The sequence below is a fragment of the Lacerta agilis genome, chromosome 14, assembly GCF_009819535.1.
Source record: "Lacerta agilis isolate rLacAgi1 chromosome 14, rLacAgi1.pri, whole genome shotgun sequence".
NCBI classification, from domain to species: domain Eukaryota; kingdom Metazoa; phylum Chordata; class Lepidosauria; order Squamata; family Lacertidae; genus Lacerta; species Lacerta agilis.
In genome coordinates, this window is record NC_046325.1 from 22952855 (window position 1) to 22975282 (window position 22428).

The 22428-nt window shown below is 39.3% G+C and overlaps 5 protein-coding genes across 5 annotated transcripts; 1 reads left to right on the forward strand and 4 right to left on the reverse strand.

Annotated features, from left to right (window-relative positions):
• Nucleotides 1-1678: 1678 nt before the first annotated feature.
• On the reverse strand, nt 1679-3968 carry LOC117057758 (vomeronasal type-2 receptor 26-like). The gene is made up of 2 exons (XM_033168598.1): nt 3956-3968; nt 1679-2583 (listed from the first exon to the last, which is right to left on the reverse strand). The coding sequence occupies exons 1-2, from the start codon at nt 3966-3968 to the stop codon at nt 1679-1681; spliced, it is 918 nt and encodes a 305-aa protein (XP_033024489.1).
• A 42-nt stretch (nt 3969-4010) lies between these two features.
• On the reverse strand, nt 4011-7266 carry LOC117057759 (vomeronasal type-2 receptor 116-like). Its single transcript, XM_033168599.1, has 3 exons — nt 7069-7266; nt 5017-5913; nt 4011-4259 (listed from the first exon to the last, which is right to left on the reverse strand). Exons 1-3 carry the CDS (start codon nt 7264-7266, stop codon nt 4011-4013), a joined length of 1344 nt encoding a protein of 447 aa, XP_033024490.1.
• A 3562-nt stretch (nt 7267-10828) lies between these two features.
• On the reverse strand, nt 10829-11767 carry LOC117057760 (olfactory receptor 2G3-like). The gene has a single exon (XM_033168600.1). It carries the CDS (start codon nt 11765-11767, stop codon nt 10829-10831), a length of 939 nt encoding a protein of 312 aa, XP_033024491.1.
• Nucleotides 11768-17701: 5934 nt separating this feature from the next.
• Nucleotides 17702-18649, reverse strand: LOC117057761 (olfactory receptor 6M1-like). Its single transcript, XM_033168601.1, has one exon. It carries the CDS (start codon nt 18647-18649, stop codon nt 17702-17704), a length of 948 nt encoding a protein of 315 aa, XP_033024492.1.
• Nucleotides 18650-20345: 1696 nt separating this feature from the next.
• LOC117057762 (major histocompatibility complex class I-related gene protein-like) lies at nt 20346-22355 on the forward strand (the record flags this gene model as incomplete). Its single annotated transcript, XM_033168602.1, is given in 3 exon segments — nt 20346-20578; nt 20580-20887; nt 22297-22355. Coding segments are annotated over 3 exon segments (600 nt in total), but the record flags the coding sequence as incomplete, so codon positions are not given.
• Between the last annotated feature and the right edge of the window lie 73 nt (nt 22356-22428).

Sequence of the window (22428 nt, forward strand, 5' to 3'; positions counted from 1 at the left end):
GTAATCAGTCAAGTGCCATTTGCAAAAAAACAAAAACAAAAAAGCATTTACTAAGGTAAATAGTGCATGGAAATGCATATATTAGTGAAAATAGCATAAAATACATTATAAAAAGTACCTGTATATTGAGCAAAGTTTCACATAAAATTGTTTATATTAGGAGAAATGAACACTAAAGTTGTGATACAATTTCAAGAGATCTTTTAAAATGGAAACTAATGTGGAAACGTGGAGAACAGAGAAAGTGAGAGAAGCCAAAATTGGTATATGATGCTACTTTTGGGCAGAGTTTGTGTATCCAACCTCAGGCGCCTCTTTTCTATCATAGCATTTTCTCAATCTACCTCTAATAACTCTGCATAAATCTCTAAAAGTCATCTGATGATAAAGAAAGAGATATTATTCCCATGGCAGGATTTAGGATGCTTACCTTTACAAATCCCAGCAGGAAAAAATTGGAGGGACAAACAGTGAGAGTCTTACTTTTGGATATTCCAAATATGTCCCCGTAGAAGTTCTAACAGAAGGAGAATATCAGATTAATGGAACCAAACCCTCCCTATACCCAATTATTTGGAAACTTCTCTGTATTTCTCATCAGGTTTTCTTTTTTCTTTTTTTGTCTGTCTGTCTGTTTGTGTAACTGATATTCAGTGTATTAATTATTTCAAAATACTACTATTTAATGATTCAAGCCGAATTAATGCTAATGATGAGGATGATAAAAATGTACACCACAATGCCTGCTTGTTTCTATTCAACTTCATCCATAGAAAGACAACATTGGCCTATATTTCACAATACTCTGAGTCTGCAAAGAGGATGAAAAGATAGCAGGTTTCCTTATATTATCACTGACAAATCCATTATTTCATCTTCTAAAAACATACAATGAACCTCTGGGAAGCAATTAAAAAAACCGCTATCCAGAGATTAAGAATTTCATATACTTTTTTAAAAGTACAAAATGTACAATTATTATGGATTGAATCAATATTAAGGGCTCTTCCACTTGTCCTGTGCCTAGAATTATGGGTCTGAGTAGTTTCCCCCTTGCTCCACTAAAAACCCATTATTTAACTCTAAACTGGAGCAAACTTCAATCTGGAGAAACTCCAAAATGCTGTTTGGTCTGCTTGAGCACTAAGGAGCGGTTTTCCCCAGGTGTCTGCCCCAATCAGCAGTCTAGCTGCTGTATTAAGCACCAGCTGGAGCTTCCAGAACAAGCCCATGGGCAGCCTCACACAAAGTGCGATATAAATTTGCAAATACATCACATGGGCTTCATTAAATATAATGTGAACAGATAAATATACCATTAAGGGGACTGAATTTTTGAAACTGAAAGTTCAGAACTGAATATTATAAGTTTGATAGGTTGGCTGGAATGAGAGTTTCAAATCAATACCCCTCTATTTCACTTCAAGGGGGAAAGTGAATTTTTGTAAAGCTACACCAAGCCAGTGTGGTTGTCATTTTCTGCCCTATTCCAAGGAGATGCTTGAAAATATATTATGATGCTGCCAAAGAAAATGATGGCAATCTGCCCAATGGAAATAAGGTTTGACTCCTACAAAATGGAAATTTGACTTGTGTCTCAAACAGTAGCCAATTTCTGATTTTTTTGTGATATGTTATCAGTCCTGCAATGAACATAAAGTCAACTAATCACTTAGGGTTAATAACTCTTTTTTTCTATTAGGACCTTTCTTGTGTTCAGATCAGATCTTAGAACAATGATGTAGCATTTTGGAAGAAATATGCAAAGCAAGAGGCCAGTGTTGGAGGCCAAGATGGCAAAAACTTCCACAGCCACTATGTATTTCCCCTTGGTGCTCAAGTAACCCGGAATGAAGGAGATCCAAACACTGCAAAACACCAGCATGCTGAAAGTGATGAACTTGGCTTCGTTGAATGTATCTGGCAGTTTCCTGGCCAGGAAGGCTACGGTGAAGCTGATCATGGCCAGAATGCCCAAGTAGCCCAAGACACAGTAGAACATGGTGATGGAACCTTCATTACATTCCAATATAATATATCCAGCCTGTGAGTCCATGTCAGCATTGGGGAAGGGAGGAGAAGTTAACAGCCACACAATGCAAATATCTGCTTGAATGAGTGAGCACAAAATAACAATGGAGGTGGCTACTTTCTGCCCTAGCCATTTCCTCATGCTGTTGCCTGGCTTTGTGGCCAGGAAGGCCAGGACCACCATGATGGTTTTTGCCAACACACAAGAAACTACAACAGAGAAAATGATGCCAAATGCTGTTTGCCGGAGCAAGCAGCCCAGCTTCCCAGGCTTGCCAATGAAGAGAAGGGAAGAAAGGTAGCAAAGGAAAATGGAGGCAAGCAGAACACAGGTGAGGTTCCGGTTGTTGGCTTTGACAATAGGGGTAGTCCAGTTCTTTAGAAAAATGTGTATTACCAAAACTGTTAATGCAGCAAAAAAGATAGCAAGGACAACCAAAACAATGCCCAAGGGCTCATGATAGGCAAGGAAGCTCAGAACCTTTTGAACACATTTGTTTTTGTTCCTGTTTGGATATTGATCTTCTGGGCATTTCAGACAATGAACTGCATCTGAAAGGGACCAAGAAAGTGTCAGTAACTGTTGCAATTGCTATACCTCTATTAGTTTGCACAAAGCTGAAGGTGTGTCAGTTTAATGCTAGATAATAATGACTCCCCGTTTCACATCTAACTGAAAGAAGATGCTTCCAGTCCAAGTTATACAAACTTTGCCTAGTGGTAAGTCCCCGAAACATAGTAAAATTTTATTCTGAATATCCATGGATAAGATAGAAATTTTAGTCAATAGGAGCATTTATGTGCATAAGTGCACCTAAATATGTGTGGTCAATTTCTTTGAAGATATTTCCCGTTTGTGTACATATTTAATTACACTCAACTCATGTAATTATAGAATTCAGTTTATAGTAGTGTAGAGATGGAAAGAACCATGAGAATCATCTTGCCCAACCCTATGCAATGCAGGAATCTCAACTAAAGCATCCATGACAGATGACCAACCAATCTCTGCATAAAAACCTCCAAGGAACAAGAGTCCACCACCTTCCAAGAGATTTCATTCCACTATCAGACAGCTTGTTTAGCTGGAATCTCTTTTCATGTAACTCGAAGACATTGGTTTGGGTACTACTCTCTGGGAAAGGAGAAAACAACCTTGCTGCTGCTTCCATGTTACAGCCCTTTAGATATTTGGCTATTGTATCTCCTCTCAGTCTGTATATCACCTACCTGTCTCATTAGAAAACATGTCTTCTGGGCATGGATTACAGCCATAACAACAACTTGGTTTCCCTTCTTGAACCATCCTTTGCTGTCCATGGTGACAGCTCTCAACACACCTAGAACTTGGTGGTATCTAATGATTAGAAAACGGATATTTTGCCACATCCAAATTTTCATACAAATACAGCTATATTTCTATTCTACCTGATAACCCAAGAACTTCTTGCTCTAATCAGCTAAATAATTATTTAAAGTCATTGACAGTACATTTTCAGGGGAAATATCAGTGGGAATGGACAAACAACCACCAATGGCTCAATATGACGATTGAAGAGTAATTTTAGGAGGGTGGGCAAATTTTGGAGTTTCTTGCAGTCCTAATTACAATAGATTGTGTACACAGTCAAGTTTTCACACTACACTTGAGTCTGAAAGCAGCAGAACACCGTCAAGTCCCATTGCTGCTGGGTGACTTGCTCTATTTAAAGCACACATAGGAAAGAAGCCCAGTGCCCTCATGGCTCCTACGAGCAACTGGTTAGAAACAAACAAAAACAGGGACTCATAGGACTGCAGATTTATAGGATTCATGATCCATTTTGGCTCATGATCCACCCAGATTGAATCAGCTGAGTCCTCTTTGGAATGCAAGGTCTGTGGATTTCTGCTCTGTCCCTACTTACAATAAGATTAATCTTACCTCTAAGACCCATGGGCAACAGTGCTGCAGCATCTGGGCAGTAACATATTTTCATTCAGTTGTGACTATAAGCTGCTAAGTATTTTCCTACCTGTTTAAGTCTGTCGTTCCACACAACATCTATGCCAGTGAGGGTGAACTCATGGTTTGGGGAAATACTTGCAAACTTGGGTTTAATGACAGAGAAATTAGGGGAAATGAGCCAGTTGATGATATCATAGCCAGCTGAAACTTCTCCATATTCAATCAATACTTCGTGCCCTGCACCATTGTTAAAATGTATGTTTTTCAGTATGGAATTCAGCTGAATTTGAAGAAAGAAAGAAAAATTCTGAAATTGTCCATTATTTATTCTGGAATTCTGTCTCATTGAACTCAACAGGACGTACATCTGCATAGACAGATAGAACATTTTGAAAGAGCAGGATTTATGACTCAGTTCCACAGCTGTTGCATAAAGGCAACAATCCTACAGGGTGGTGCTTCAAGGAAGGGGTATCAGGCAGGAAGGAAAGTCAGGTGGCATTGGGCTCCTACTTTCTCTTGGGAAGAATCAGCCAGTGGTCTGGTAGGTTTTGGCTTTTCCACTGGTTTTTTCACTTGTTGCCTGCCTTCCTTCCTTCCTTCCTTCCTTCCTTCCTTCCTTCCTTCCTTCCCTTCTTTTCTTGATACTCAATCACCCCCCACCCCTGACAGCCCTAGATCATTCTGGCCCATCCAACCTAATCTACAGTGGTTTGTGGCTGTCACAAACCAACTCAACCAATGCCTCCAAATAGCCACAATGTGGCTCGGGGATCAGCCAAATCCAATGCATAGTAGGAATAAATCTTCATCCCTTTAGGCCAGAATAGTTCTGTTCCCTTTTCAGGAAGCAGCATCTTAAGAAGTCTACTGTGCACACAAATACAGCATAGCAGACTTCCCTAATTCTCTTATAAACTCACCAACATACAAAACATTGACATATTTGTTTATTTGTATTTGGTTCTCTAAGTAAACAGTTTTGCACATTAGACATCATGTCAAGCTCATGGACTTTATTATGGCGATGTATTTACCTGCCATGATTGAATATCCAGCTGTTCACTTCTGTCTCTTCTTGGTCTGGACTCATGGATGGCATGTAAAGCATGGGCTACAGCATAGGCAGCATTGTAGATACCATAGGTCTCCCCAGTCATATCCATATCAAATGTATACTCAGACAGATATTCCAGTTTCTCTTTGCCTGTGCACATCTTACTTTGTGAACAACGTGAAAAGCTGTCTTCATAAAAATAACAAATAAAAGCAGTTGACCAGAAATCCATGAAAAAGCGAATCACTTGCTTATCAGACATAAAGCTCCCAAGAAACTCACGGAAACCTGGCACAGGCTTTTTGTGGACTGAAAAAGAAAAAGCACCTTTGTACGTTTCTGGAGGTGTTACAAATAAACCAATATGCTGTTTGAAATCCCACCGAGCAGTTATGATCCAAACTTTCCCAGGATTGATCTCCCAATTTCGTCCCATGAGGTCTTGTAATCCACTCATTGAATTGTAGTCTCCACTGACTATTACCACATTTATCTCACTTAAGAAAAGTTCCGTATATAACTTTGACATATAGTTGCGATACGTTTCATGCCACACATATTTTGATTCTCCTACTTTATACTGGCTGGCAACACAAATGCCATGCTGCAGAAGCAGAGATGTCAGGATCTGACCAAAGCTTTCTCCATCATCATCATTTGAAACAATGGGCCCAACCCATGTCCATCTGAAATGCAAAAGTAGCTGAGTAATTCCAATGGGTTGAAGAGTTTCTCTTGGTGACATTCGATACAAAAATGGGAAATCTGTTGTACCTCTAAGTGTAGACTCATATGCACCATAGTTAAACTGATGGAGAAAAAACAGTGGTGATGACAGCAAAGAAATAGCACATGTCTGAGCTGTTGTTGGGAGCTCCTAGCATCTAATTATACAATTAACTTTCAATATATGAAATGCATAATTTTCTCCCACTGCATAACTAATATTAGCAAGTAATGTTGGCATAATACTTCCCAGCCGGCATAATCATGAAGTGGTGCAAACTTAAGTTTCAGAAAGAATAAAGAAAATTAAAAGCTTCAGTTCTTTAGACAAAAAGAAAGGATCAAGGGTGAAATCTCTCACACACTCACTTGGGAGTGCAGCCCCTTGAACTCAATAAGACTTGCTTCTATAAAGATATGGGATTGCATTTCAGGATCGGGGGTGAGTGGGTAATTTCAACTTTCTCTCCTCTGACCAAGACAAAGTGTATAGCCTTCCCCTCTCATAGTAATAATAATAATAATAATAATAATAATAATAATAATAATAATAATAATTTATTTATACCTCCTATCTGGCTGGGTTTCCCTAGCCACTCTGGGCGGCTTCCAACAGAAAGTTAAAATACAATAATCTATTAAACATTAAAAGCTTCCCTAAACAGGGCTGCTTTCAGATGTCTCCTAAAAGTCTGGTAGTTGTTTTTCTCTTTGACATCTGGTGGGAGGGTGTTCTACAGGGCAGGTGCCACTACCAAAAAGGCCCTCTGTCTGGTTCCCTGTAACTTGGCTTCTCGCAACGAGGGAACCGCCAGAAGGCCCTCGGCACTTGACCTCAGTGTCCGGGCAGAACGATGGGGGTGGAGACGCTCCTTCAGGTATACTGGATTGAGGCCATTTAGGGCATTAAAGATCAGCACCAACACTTTGAATTGTGCTCGGAAACATATTGGAAGCCAATGTAGGTCTTTCAAGACCGGTGTTATGTGGTCTAAGCGGCCGCTCCCAGTCACCAGTTTAGCTGCCACATTCTGGATTAGTTGTAGTTTCCGGGTCCTCCTCAAAGGTAGCGCATTGCAGTAGTCCAGGCGCATTGCAGTAGTTCAAGCGAGAGATAACCAGAGCATGCACCACTCTCTATTTTAATACAAGATGTATTTTAATTACATCTTGTGATAGCTCAGTCAGTTGTTTAAAAATTCTTTATATTAAATCTCCATGTTCTGATATTACAGAGGTAAATTAGATTAGCTCAGTGGATAATCAAGAAGAAAAGGGCACCACACAAAGAAAAATACACACATACCTGCGGAATCTTAAAGACACTTGAAACTGTTCCCACCTGGTAGGCATTTTTTGTATCAAGACCAGCAATGACAGCAAACACATCCTCATTCATATATTTCCTTTTAGGTCCGTTCTTTTGCACGTTTTCTTGTTGTGTGAATAGTAAGTCCAGCATGATATCATATGTCATCTTTTCATCATAAAGGTTGTCATACATATGGGAACCCAGAGTAATATTGGGCAAAAGATTTGGATTCTTATTGATCTCATGAACGGCAAACAACAAACCGAGAGCATGCTGATAATTATTCAGCACCGAACTACAATGAGATTGACAGAGAGTCAAGCTTACTTTTACCAAATATTTCCTGCACATTCATTTCTGGATTGAGAAAGGGAGGTGAAAAGTCTCAGGGAAATATGAATGCCAACTTTGCTGCCACATACACCCAGACAACACCGTTACTGGCCCCAACAACATCAAACATACCATCTCAGGACTACTTAATTGCTCATCTTCTAACATTGTGTATGCCATCAAATGCCAACAGTGCCCTTCAGCTCTCTATATTGGACAAACAGGCCAAACCCTACGCCAAAGGATAAATGGACATAAATCTGATATCAGGAATCACAAGACAGAGAAACCAGTAGGAGAACACTTCAGTCTCACAGGACATTCTATACAAGATCTCAAAGTAGCTGTCTTACTACCAAGGAATTTCAGAAATAGACTGGAAAGAGAAGTTGCTGAATTGCAATTAATTACCAAACTTAAAACCATGGAGAGACCTGGTCTGAACAAAGACATTGGTTTCTTATCTCATTATACATGACAAAGCTATCTTTAGCCATCTCACCCCTTGCTTTTTCCTGTAAGACCAATTGCTGTCGTTAACAGTCGTCAACAGGTTTCCCTTCATCTATCAGCCAATCACCCATTCCCACTACTCTTCCAAGTAATACCGCTCCCCACTCTCTCACTATATATAAGGGTCTGGTGTCTTCTGTTTCAGTGTATCTGAAGAAGTGTGCATGCACACGAAAGCTCATACCAAGAACAAACTTAGCTGGTCTCTAAGGTTTTTTTATTTTTTATTTTGTTTTGACTATGGCAGACCAACATAGCTAACCACCTGTAATAGGAAAAAGAAAAGCGGCTTCTGACAGAACAAGAAGATCTGTGACATAAATTGTGATTTAACCAGAATTGGTTAACTGATATCATTTGTGTGTTAATTCAAAAGATTACCACTGCCCAGCAAACACCAGTGGTTTGAAATTGGTCAGAATGGGATTTATTTCTGCTTCTGTATTTAGAGTCCAGAAGTAATATAAACCCCACCTTCCTCCTTATCTCGGAAAAAGACCATTAAAGAAAATTTCAAAATCTCACTGATTAAAATTAAACATACCCAACTCTATTGAAACAAATGACATATTAGATTTTCTAATTTAGGACATTTCCAGACTGCCACTATATCAGATGGCATTCAATAACATCCTGGCAAAATAAACTTGCACAATTGGAGTTTATTTGGAGCTCTTGTAATCCAAATCTAGTGCACCAAAAAATCAGACTTCTTGTGATAAGCAAAGTGAATGTGAAAATGTACTGAAAAGTGTAGGATAACATCTCTTTGCCTCAAACAAATAAATGTGAGTGTTCATTAAATGGTAAAAGTAATGTATTCTCTAGAATGAACAAATCATGGTGAATATTCATTAAACAGGACCTTCTGGAAGCCACTCTGGCCTGGATCTCAACCCGCCCCACCCCCCATGGCATTTAAGGCATTGAATTAAAGATAGCAGAATTCGCTTCTGTTGAGATAAATTATACTTCTTGTCGTGATCTGGATTTATTTCTTAAAAGATGATTGTGGAATGGAACTCTACAGGCAGAGTGAAATGACAATGGGACACTCACCAAGAATATAAATATTTCAAGATACGTTTCCTGAAATTTAATGTAATATTTCATATAAATTCACCTATACATAGAATGAACAGAAAAGGAATGCCTTTGCAATTAAGCCCCTCCTTAAATTCATACAACAAATGGCAACCCTGTTAATCATCTGGCAAATACACTTCCTGCTACTAAGCTACAAAGAACTTACGTATATATTTCATGACTTCTACGAGGAGGTTCATTCCAGTTTCTCTCAGGATACTGGGGATATACCAAAGAGAATATCCCACCAATGATGGCTTCTCCTGGTTGATACAAATTGTCTTGGACACTAATCGTATTACTAGGCTTCCATTTGGTATCCTGGGACACAAGAGAAGGGAGCAGCAGCAGCAAAAATAACAGGATGAGTAACCACCTGATTGAAAATCCATCTCTCTCTATCCCGAAGCTGCAAACTGGCATTCTCCACAAGACTCCCTACTATAATCGTTCTAAGACTGACCCACAGAATCTAAAATGTTCTGTTAAATAGCAAAGCAAAAATAACAAATTATGGTTAACCACCGTACCTCTTTTATTGATCAACACCCAGTTCTCATGACACAGCACAGGAAGGAGTGTTTCTTATCTGAATTTTTGTTGATGATGTTACTGTCTCTCCATGAAATGGGGGTTGAGGAAATTATGGCGATTTTACTAATTATAGAGTTTGCGAACAGTTCCCTGGTGTGATAACTGTATGTCTATGTAATAAAAAAGCCATGTTGGTAACATCTGCTCCCTACTATAAAAAGTTATATCATTTGAGACATCTATGTATTACAAGTGTGTAGAACTAGTGAACTTTCAGAGGCTGCTGGACTCCAGCCCACATCAGTTCTAGCCAGGTCTGTTGTCCAATGGGTTGGAAGTAGGACACACTGTTTTGGAGGTGTTCCACTCCTACCTGCTGGACTGCTACCAATGAATAGGCATGCAAGACTTTTATTTCAACTCTTGTGTTTATGTAGTGGTGTCAAGCAAACATTCAATTTTATTTCCCATGCTACTTTTATCTATTCTATATGAAACCCAGGCATCATCTGGAGACTTAGTGTGAAGTATTCCTAATGTGTGGGTGACACCCAATTCTATCTCTTCATATTATATGATACAAGAGGCTTTGCAAGTGCTAGAACAGTGTCTGGAGGCCCTGATGGGCTGTCTGAGGGCCAATTTTTTTTGAAGCTGAATACTGATAGATCACAAGCTTTGTGGATAAGTGGTTTCAGGTCCAAAAACAAGAATGACACCATCTCCCACCCCAGAGCCCAGGAATTTAAGAATCCATTAGGTAAAGGTAAAGGGACCCCTGACCATTAGGCCCAGTCGTGTCTGACTCTGGGGTTGTGGTGCTCATCTCGCGTTAATGGCCGAGGGAGCTGGTGTACAGCTTCCAGGTCATGTGGCCAGCATGACTAAGCCGCTTCTGGCAAACCAGAGCAGCGCATGGAAACGCCATTTACCTTCCTGCTGGAGCGGTACCTATTTAACTACTTGCACTTTGATGTGCTTTCGAACTGCTAGGTGGGCAGGAGCTGGAACCGAGCAACAGGAGCTCACCCCGTCATGGGGATTCGAACCGCCAACCTTCTGATCAGCAAGCCCTAGGCTCTGTGGTTTAAACCACAGCACCATTAGCCCTCCTTAATTTAACATGTCCTTCATTATATCTATATTATTGATGGCCCTGGGTCATTTTATGGCAGTACACAATATGCTTTATAATGAAATTCTTATTTGGTTTATTAGCAATTTAATGCATATTTTAAAATACAGTACCATTGATGAACACTCTTCCATTGTTAACAATACATTGCTTTTATGTCTTGTTCAGTACATTCCTTCCCAAAGCTCTCATTAATGCATCTTTGACTTCCTTGTTCCTGAAACTATATATAATGGGATTTAGCATAGGATTGATTACTGCATAAAATATAGAAATCATTTTATCATTCTCCGGGGAGTAAAATGATTTTGGCCTCATGTACATGAACATTCCTGTGCCATAATAGATGGTCACTACTGTTAGATGGGAAGAGCATGTGGAAAAAGCTTTGTGTCTGCCACTAGTGGTACGGAGTCTTATGATAGCAGCAATGATGTAGCTGTAGGACACCAGAACCAGGATGAAGGGCAGCATTAATGTGCCTGCACCCCCTATCAACATCAGAAGTTCATTTAAGGTAGTATTAGTACAGATCATGTGCAGCAGAATGGGAGCCTCACAGAAAACATGATTAATAACATAGGGTCCACAAAGAGGGGGCAAGGATAAGTAGAGTGGAACCACAGAGACTAGAAAACTGATGGTCCAAGATGCTGCTGCAGCCTTCACACAAACACGGTAGCTCATTATTGTGGTGTAACGCAAGGGATGACACACAGCTACATAGCGGTCAAATGCCATCACTGCTAGAATGAGACATTCTGCTGCTCCCATAAAGAGGGAGATATAGGTTTGCAGCATGCACAATTGATACGATATAGTTTTCTTGGTGGATATCAGGTTGGCCAACATTTTAGGGACTACAGCAGTGGTGTAGCAAAGGTTCAGAAATGCCAAGTGTTGAAGGAAAAAATACATGGGAGTATGCAGTTGGGGATCTGCTGTGGCCAAGCAAATTATGCTAATGTTCCCAAGAAGGGTTGCAGCATATAGAAAGAAGAAGATTGCAAAGAGTAAAGGTTCCATTTTTGGATGATTAGAAAAACCCAGAAGTATAAACTCCCAAACATCTGTTTCATTTGTTGGTCTCATAATGCCTCATCGATTCCAACTATTGGGATGGGGGGACCTGGAGAAGAGCAGACAAAACTACCTTTTAGAATATGAGAATATAGATGTATCATCATATATCCTAAACCTAAGTCCTACATCTAAAGTATCATTCATTAAATGGAAAATACAATTTATGCAATGTTGTTCTAGAACTTCACTAGGCATATCTCCATCAGTTTGTCAAGTTGTAGTTTTCAGTTTTATGCTCTTCTGCATATTCTAAGTCTGGATAAGATCAGTAAGATTGTTTTCCTCCTGGTGTAACTTATTGTTTATGATAAAAAATATAAAATTGTGATCTATGCAACAATAACCATAAAATTGTGATCAACAATATATGAAACAAAAAAGAGTTCTTTGATCATACAGGCACTAGAAATTTTGTAGATATAAAAGCAGAGCAGAGCTAGGAAGAAATAGAGACAAATGTAAAAAGTTACATTAAAAAAAAAACAAGTTATTTTGAGCAACGATGGTACAGGTTGGCTTTCAGGTATTGTTGGATTAAACTTCCCATCAGCAAATAGTCAGGATTGGTGGGCATTTTAGCCCAACATCTGGAAGGCAACTCATTTATGATTTAGAAATTTTATTTTAATAGTTTACTAATCTTATTTATTGTTGTTTTTTTGTTATACGCCTTAATAATAATTTTAAATATTGTTCCATTCCTTACTTGCATGCAGCCTAATCATAAGAATAGAAATAAATCTCATTACGTTCACTTTTCCCCATCTGAGTATAAATAAGATTCCTTCTTCCCTTCCTTCCTTCTTGATTAACAGCAGTTAACAGAGGTCAACAGAAGAAGGTGTTTCTTCCCATGGAGGTAGATATTGGATTATATCCTTAAACTAGTTTTCTATGTATATACTCAATGCAGACTAGGTTAAGTGGGCAGACAGGCTGGGATCTAAAATAAAATGATAAAACGGGAACATATAAATAACCCAATGAAGTCCAATAAAACTACAAAAAGCTGCAGTATTATCACAATTCAACATGACTGGTAAAAGCAGTATCAAGCTGGCCAGTCTATGCTTATGTTTGCCCACCACACTCGTATTAAAGGCTACATGTTTCTCTTGCCTAGCAAAGCTTACCATATTTATTTAATACTACAAGCTCCCCTCCAACACAGACAAAAAGCACATTTGAAGAGATGTGCTTAATACCAATAGATTAATATTCTTTTCTTTCTAGAATACATTCCATTATCTCCACACCACTTTTGCTCCATGCACTTGTAACCTCAATTATTTTTATTTGAATTCTAAGTTTTATTGGGAATAAATCCCATGGATTTCACTTTAATTTCCAGGTGTATGGTGGGGGTGAGGGGAGAGAGAAAAGGCTAATTGAAACACTCTCCTTATAGTACCTTAACCTACCTTAATCATAATATGTACATTCATTGCTCATTGGCCTTGATGTTACATTGACAGTAATGCTGGTGTGGAAATTCACTGACAAATTGAAGCATTGGTGACCCGTACTTGGAAGGTGTATAAATGACACTCTTGCTGCCATGCAAATTTTCTATTGAGATGTGATGATGATTATAATAATAATAAAGAATGGAGATGAAATATAGATGTAGGGTGTAGAAAATGAACCAGAACTGAGTTCTCAAAGAAGCAAAGTCTTTTAAGAGCATAAAAAACGAAACAGCCCTGCTGGATCTAATCCAGCATTCTGTTCTCACATCTCAGTCTATCTCAGGGGTGGCCAACTTCCAAGAGACTGTGATCTACTCACAGAGTTAAAAACTGGCAGTGATCTACCCCCTTTTGGGGGGGTTCAGGTCAAAGTTGTTGAGCTTTTTTTTAGGGGAGCATTGTTGGGGGGAGCCAGAGATCTGCCAGTAATCTACCGCAGATGACCAGTGATCTACCGGTAGATCACAATCTACCTATTGGACATGCCTGGTCTATCTGATATCTGGACTATTTTGGAAAGAAAGGTGAAGTGTAATTTTAATAATAATAACTAAATAAAAATAGGAAGCAGGGCCAGAGACAGAATCTAAGTACAACAGCATTTTCTCCATTTTCCCAGTAAATGTTATTCAGAGACCCACTGCCTTCAATTTTGAAAGTAGAGCCTAGTTATCATTCCCAGTTCACAGTGATAGCAATATCAGAATATGTTTTGCTCCTTTCATTTTTTGTTTTCTTTTAAATCAAGGATTGTATCTAGTTTTGTCTTGTTCACATAAATTTTTTGACCAAGCTGAAATTTATAGAAAGGGTGAAAGAAATTGTCACTGGCACTCTTTTGCCTCGGCAGCCCCTGTTCCTTCCAACCTCTACTCCAAAGGGCTCAGAGACTCCACAGATTACCATGGCAGGTTGCCAGAGAAAGGGTGGCCTTCCCTCTGCCCATTTTCACAAAAACCTCTGCCAAATCAAAGAACATTGTGTGAGATGAAGGACAGAATTAGAGACAATCCAATATGTTTATTTGTTCCTGGGGGATATAAACCAAGATAACAGCATGAAGAGCTACATTGCATGACCTCCAACATTTCCCCAATGAAAATAGGAGAATGGAATTATCATTCCACATTGATTTTTTTTACTATTTATACCCCACACATCTTAGTGGGTTGCCCCAGCCACTCTGGGCAGCTTCCAACATGTATAAAAACATAATAAAACATTAAACATCTAAAAACAAAAACAAAAAAACACACTTCTCTATACAGGATTGCCTTTAGATGGCTCAGGAGTCAAATAACTCCATACCCCCCAATATTTCTCCAATGAAAATAGAGACGTCCTAAGGAAAAGCGGGACATTCCGGGATCGAATCAGAAACCAGAGCAGCTTCTCTAAATCAGGGATGTCCCTGGAAAATAGGGACACTTGTAGGGTGTGACATTGACATTCCCATGGTACAGTACCCCTCTCTTCTGGAGATTCAATAATTGTAAATAATGGGAACCAGCCAGGAAGCTCCCTTCAGCTCCACCTACATCCAAGCACAGTAAAGGTAGTCTCATAGTGTGTTTAATTCCTATTGTGTTTGATCTTAAGCCTATAAGCTGAATAGTATTGAATAGTATGACCTACTTGTATACAGTTCATACCACATGAATGCAGAAGAGGATGATAAAAAAAACTTCTATATTTTCATATATATGATGGCTTTATTAGTAGTTAGAAAATCCCCAGGCTCCAATTAACTTTGCACATCTTACTTTTTACTATGAAATGGACTCAGCAGAACTTCCCACTCCCTTAGAAAAACAAAAAAAAACCTACATGGTAATGGAAGGTTAAAATGGTCAACTTTTAAAGAGATTTCTAGGGCCATATTATATTGTTACATATCTGAAGAAACAGAGTTGGGGGGGAGCAAGAACACCCATAACTGCTACAGTTAGGGAATGTTAGTAATTATTATATGGCAGAATTAAGATTATGTTTGGAGTATGAAAGGGAAGGTGCCAGACTAAACCAAAAAATCACCTGGGAAGAAGGGCCATCAAAGTGTAATTACTGGACAATGGCCAGCCATTGACCCTCTGTCTCAGCTCAGGGTAAATAGCAGAGTTGAGAGGGGACAGTTACAGGAGGCATGATGTCATGCATGAAAAATGTGCCCTTTTGGAAAAAAACAAAAGATGTCTAGAAAAGTGGGGTGAGTAAATAGAGGTTGAAGAAGAAGAGGCAGGACTCCACAAGCTGCTGGGAAGAATCATCTTGGTGGGCTGGCTGAAGGCAAGCTGGGACAGAGGCATGGAGATGTCTGGGAATCCAATGATGGGCTACAGTGAAGGAAAGGATCCTCCTGAGATGTAATGTTGTAAATTCTCCCCAAGCCCAGATGTATTTGTACAATAAACCATATTTCTTAAATTCATTAGTCTCTACTATGCCTTGATTTCCCAGACACAACCCTGGGTGAGCACATGGAACCCCCTGGAATCTTGCTACCACTTGGCAGAGATTGGGGGGGAGGGGTGGCACACAAACTTTAAAAATAAATATTTCTAGATGTGAGCATCACAGGCATGATTATGGGGTTGACACAAGGATCAGATATCCCCCAATTAGCCAAACTCAAACAGGCTCACACCTAAGTCTATCAATCAAGTCTTTTTTAATGCATTATTTATTTGAAAATTCACATATTTGCTGGGGGAAGAACTTTGAATATAAACTACTTCCTTTGCAAAGGGAAGAAAATGCTCCTTTTAAAAACAGGGAATGATTTTCTTTCCAAAGGAGGCTTGCAAAGCTTATTGTGCAGTACTTCCTAAGCATCAAATGTCAGCTGGGTGTCAGTTATCTGGGAAGCACAGTGCAAGGGGGCTAAGCAGACACCACAAATCAGCTAGAATTGCCATATTTCAAAAAGTAAAAACCAAGGCACCCCAAAAGACAGCCCTACGATCAACTGATCAGCAGTGCCTGCAAAGCCATTTTTGTCCAAGTTCAACCTATAGCTGTCCCTCAGCTGATATCACATATGACTCCACATGCAGGACAGGTGGGTGTGGCTTGAATGAATAGGATGAATGATCAAATGCATTATCAAATGTTCATTTTAAACTATATTTAGAAAAATGCATTTTGTGAGAAAAATACACTTGTTAAATGCTAAACTTTACATTTTGACATGAATTTATTTATATATGTAAGCATAATCACAATTTAATGCAGAATTGAATTAATATATGCAATGGTGATACAGACTAGAAATATACTGATCCAACCACCCCTAGTTACACATCCCTACGGTGTCTGAACAAAGCTCTGAAACCAGAGCATAGAGTTCCAGGTAATTAGTATAGTGATAGTCGATTTATTTATAAACCACATATTCTACAAATACATCTGTGCTTGAAGCAGTTCACAAAAATATCTAAATATAAGAGCACATTTTGTTGTTGGCATCCTTTTGTCTCAGGAGACAAAAGTAAACATGCTGTAGAGACTAATATGGGAGAGACATGTTTTGTTGTAGCTGGGGCAGATGAAGGAGCACATTTACAAAACATAACAATACCTCAGGACACAAAATAATAATCATGATGATAATTAATATTCAACAAAAATAACAGTTCATGTAACGTACATGAAAATTTAAGAGTACAAAGTTCAGCTAGTCAAGTAGTTTCACCTCCAAATGCATCAAAACAGATGGCATCAGTGCCTAGTAACCTCCTACCTTTCATTTACTCCTGATCCACAAAGTCCAGAAAGTAACTTCAGTCTTAATCTAGAAATGGATCCCTTATAAAATTCTTATTGCTAGAGTATGGGAAAAAGCAAGCAGAAACAGCCATTCACTGATGAAAAACACAGTTTCTTTTCCCTCACAGTTCTTCTGGAAGAAGTTACATTATGAAGGCTCTTGGAGTGTGGGGCAAAACATGTGAAACCAACGTCTCTCCCCTCCCTTCATATTCACACCATACCTTTAAAGTGAATTGCTTTCTCCCAAAGAATCCTGTGAACTGTAAGTCACTCCTCACAGAACTAAGTTCCCAGCACCCTTAACAAACAACAGTTTGCCTGCTTGCTCTATTACCAAAGGAACACTTGGGGGAAAGGATCTACTTGAGAGGAGGAGGATCCAGCTGCAAGGAACAGAAGAACAGGAATAGGAGGACCTGGCAGTAAATCAATATTCTCTGGACCATAGCTGAAGAGCTTGGTCATGAATAAGGGTGTAGTGCTGCAACTGAAAAGACTCTCACTCTCTGTTCACAACCTGCATAACCTCAGATGGTGGGGAACATCTTTAGAGAAGAAGTTTCTCTGTAGATTAGTGTAGGAGAAGGCAATTCTCCACAGACATTAAACCCAGTCAATATGCTCTATAGACAATACAATCTGTGCTGTTATATTGAAAATGTGAACTTCCATGTAAGGTGTATATTCTGAAAGTGTATATAGCACACTAGTCATCTTTTATTCTGGAGGTTAGCTTCTTTAGGACATCTTTTAACACCTCTTTCATTTGTTCATTCCTTAGACTAAAGATGAAAGGGTTCAATAAAGGTGTCAAGATGCCAGAGAAAATGGCTAATGCTTTGTTCATGCTCATGATGTCACTCTGAGATGGCCTTACATAAACAAAGATGGAGATTCCATAGCCCATGGAAACAACAGTGAAGTGGGATGCACAGGTGGCGAAGGCCTTCTCCCTTCCCTTTGCAGAAGGGATTTTGAGGATGGTACTGATTATGTAGACATAAGAGATAGCAGTGAATGAGAGAGAGCCAAGCAGTAGAAGCAAAGACCCAATGAAATCTATGAACTCAATAAAGCTGATGTCAATGCAGGCGAGGTGGAGCAAAGGGGCACTGTCACAGAAGTAGTGATTAATGACATTAGGTCCACAGTAAGGCAACCTCACTTTCAGCACTGTTGACAAGAACACAGACAAGAACCCACCGATCCAAGAGCCAATCACCATATTGACACAAACTTTCCCAGTCATGAGAGTGGGGTACCTAAGTGGGTAGCAGATGGCCATGTAGCGGTCAAAGGACATCGCAGCAAAAAGGATGAACTCTGTAGAACCCATGAAGAAATAGAAGTATGACTGAGCAAAGCAACCACCAAATGAAATAGTTTTTCTTTCAGCCAGGAGATTGGCTAACATTTTAGGCACTACACAAGTTGTCATGAGTATCTCGATTAAGGACAAGTTGCTGAGGAAGAAATACATAGGGGAGTGAAGGCGATGATCAGTGCAGATGAGTACAATGATGAGTGCATTCCCCAGCACTGTCACCAGGTAAATGAGAAGGAAAACTATGAAGAGGATGATCTCCACATTTGGTTCATACATAAATCCAAGCAGAAGAAATTCACTGACATTTGTCACATTCTCTGTTTCCATGTTATGGCATCCTGAATGAAGGAAGGAAGGGAAGGGATGATAATCAATACTAGCATTGTAAACTCAATTGCAAAGAATAAACAGTAGACCCATATTCCACACTGAGTTATATTACATAAACAAGTGCCATAATGAAAAGCAAATGTATTACTTGATCTTGTTTTGTAAGGATGGGGTGATGTTTATGTTTCTGCAAAGCATGTAAGTGTAAAGACTGAAGTGATGAAACATATTTTGCCCTCCTTATTACCTGATGATCAGGTAACAAAAGTGTGTGTGTGTGTGTGTGTGTGTGCAATGTATCGTATACGTAGAAGATTTTAACAAGCTACAGTATAAATACTATTAAAGGATTGAAATATGTCTAAAATATTGAGTTGCAAGTGAATGCAAATTTACTTGTGAGCAAGCATCACAATAGGTTGTACTACAAGTAATCATAGATAAAGTTGTTCTGCGTATGACATTAAGTTTTCTATCCCAGACTATATAATGCAATAGCTTTTATTGCACAAGATTTTAGTAATAAGTAAATTATCAGAGTAAAAAGAGACAAAGAAAAGTATCAGTTTTGCAACAGGTGGGTTTCCTTGAGAATCAGTTTAGTTCATATGCAGTTTATTTATTTCATAAAATTTATACATCACTTGATTGTAAAAACAAACCTCAAAGTGATTTATAAAATTTATTGCTATCATACAAAAATTCTTGTTTCAAAATGTTGAGCTCTTCAAGTTTCATTTTACTCCCATCTACAAAAGCAATCTTAACTGTATTGTGAAATTAGCTGTGGAAAAAGTAGTTGATTCTGTGAAACCATCAAATGAACACTTCATGCATCAATGAATAAATATCAATGCAATAGTTTAAAGCATATTGGAGCTATATTGGAGCAAAGGTGACCCAGACATATGTGAAATGAATAATAAATAAAATCTATATTATCATATGCATTTTCTAGAAAACAATAGCCCAGTTTTGGATGTCTGTAAGCATTCAGTTGATAAATGGTTGGTACAGGTGTATATTGTGAGAGTAAGCAAAGAGACGTATCACAATTATCTTACCTTGCAAATGCTCAAGTGTTCTTTTGGATGCATAGGAAAGATCACTGGTAAGATTTCTAGGTGTATGTCGACGTCAAATAATGTGTCCAGAATAATGTGTCTCATCCACAAAGGGGTTCGTTTTTATTATTGCAAACTGCATATGTTTCCTGAATGTATCTACACTTCCACATTTATCAAATATAAGGTCGACACCAAAGTAATAACAAAGTTTTCCCGCTGCAGATTTTAAAGAATGAAAGCAAATGCTAATTGTTAATAAACAAAAAATAAAAAATTGACCCCTACACAAAGTAGAGAGAATAACACAGCCCTTCTGAAGATGAAATAGTTTTCCTGCCCCAGTCTATTATAAGTACTGTTGGATTCTGTTGTTTCAAACTTTTTACTGTTTCACCTTTTCCTTAGGGAATGTTGCTTGCTACCCCAACAACATCCCCAGGGGAAAAGGGAATGGAAGAATATGTGTGTATATATGCACCCAGGGCACATATAAATTTGAGGAGAAGGTGATCACAACATTTCATCACATGACTAAAAATAAACCTTTTGGTTTTCTTTAAAGAAGTGAACAAACATTGCAGAATCACTTTAACCAGAGTGAGGGACTTCACAGCTGACAATGCATATTTGGCTGTGAGCTGGGAGGAAATAGGCCTGGAGAACGGTTCATGAAGTATGGCTATGATGTGAAGAACTTCATTAGCCTGGGCAAGAAGACCTTGACCTGGACAGCAGCCGAGGTGTCAGCCCAGGTGACCAAGGGGGAGGGGGAGTGTGAACGCAATACCACGCTGACCTGGAAAGGCTACTTAGAGGAGGAATGCATGGAGTCATTTAAGAAACTCATGGACTATGGCAAGACAGCCAGAGGTGATGGTGACCAGAAAGTCTGACTATAATGGCGTGAAGACCCTCCTCTGCCAAGCCCACAGCTTCTATACCAAGGAGACTGATGCCAACTGGGTGAAGGATGGGGAGATCTGACAGGAGGGCACCTTCTGTGGAGTGGTCACACCCAATTCAGACAGGACCTACTACGCTTTGCTTGGCATCAAGAATGACCCCAAGGAGAGGGACCACTACTTGTGCCATGTGGAACATGACAGCCTAAAGGAGCCTCAGGACATGGCTCAGGATGTCCCACCCAGCAGCGGAGCAAGCCGATTGGGTGCCTGGGGCGTTGCATGTGCCCTGCGCCCAGGGTCAGGTCAAGGCACCATGGGAGCAGGACCAGTTGCCCGCGGGGTGGGGCAAGCCGGGGCAGAGCACTCTGCGGGGCCTCCATAGAGTCTGCCTGCCTCCTCCCACTCAGCTGCCCTACAGCTGGGGGGGGGGGAGCAGGTGGACACTTTGGGATAGCATGGAGCCTGTGGACTCTCCCAGGAGAGACGCGTGGCTCGGGCATGCTGCAGACCCCATGGTGAGTGTCACCCATCATTTTGTCACCCCCTCAGTGGTGACACCTGCGGTGGACCACCTCCACCACACCCCCTTCCTCTGCCCCTGTTCCCACCACCATCCACACAAAAATCAATCACCTCTTGTGTTAATAGAAAATATTGCAGTAGGCATGAACATAAGAATTTCAGCAGAACTTAATTATCAGGAGATTAATTAATATGACCCACATTTTAAATAAGAATTCAGTTGTGTGTTTCCACAGGGAAATAATGAGTCAGGGAATGTGGGTTAAGCACTTCTTGGATTTTTTTAAAAAAGTTGTATATAGAGAGAGGGGGGATACAATTCTTTGCCTTTTATTATTTTGAAATTAGGTAGAAAATATATCTTGGGAATAATGAAAGCATCGACACTCCTGGGTAAGATGGCAAAGAAGGAAATACAGTTTTGCAGCTAATTAGTTCTTAGAAGTTGTTAGAAATGTTTATCTATTGAATTAAACAGTATTAATCTACAATAGAGGGCATTTGGCATTAATACTTGCACATGTAAAGTTTTACTAATTAACAACATATATTTTTCTGGTTGACATTTCTGATTAGCCAAAGCAGCCATTTAATATCTTGTTCATGTAACAATATACATAAATCCACTTGGAAGGTACTTTGACACAATGCTTCCTGCATGAACCTATAGAGGAATGTAATAGTGGGTGGGATAATTCTAAAATAACTTTGACATAGAGAAAAGTACATTTCTAAATATAATTTTGAACATTTTAATCTGTTCAATGCTGCTTTTATTCTATAAAAATATAGCACAGTGAAGCATTAATGGGACTCCATTATTATTATTATTATTATTATTATTATTATTATTATTATTATTATTTTATACCCCACCCATCTGGCTGGGTTTCCCCATCCACTCTGCTTGGCTCCCAACAGAATATCAAGCATTAAAAACGTCTCTAAACAGGGTTGTCTTCAGATGTCTTCTAAAAGTCAGACAACTGTTTATTTCCTTGACATCTGATTGGAGGGTGTTCCACAGGGTGGGTGCCACTATCGAGAAGGCCCTCTGTACTCAGTAGCACAGCAATATTGGGTAAACTACTTTATTTACATATAATACACTTGGAGCATTCTGACTTAGCTCCTTCCTCTTTCTCATCAGGCAGCAAGGAGAAAGAGACAAAAGACAATAGTCCTACATTCCGGAACACAGTAATATAAACATCCTGCCTCTGTCACTTCCCACTATGTGGAATGAAAACATACAGCGTCATGTGATAAAAAAAACAATCCC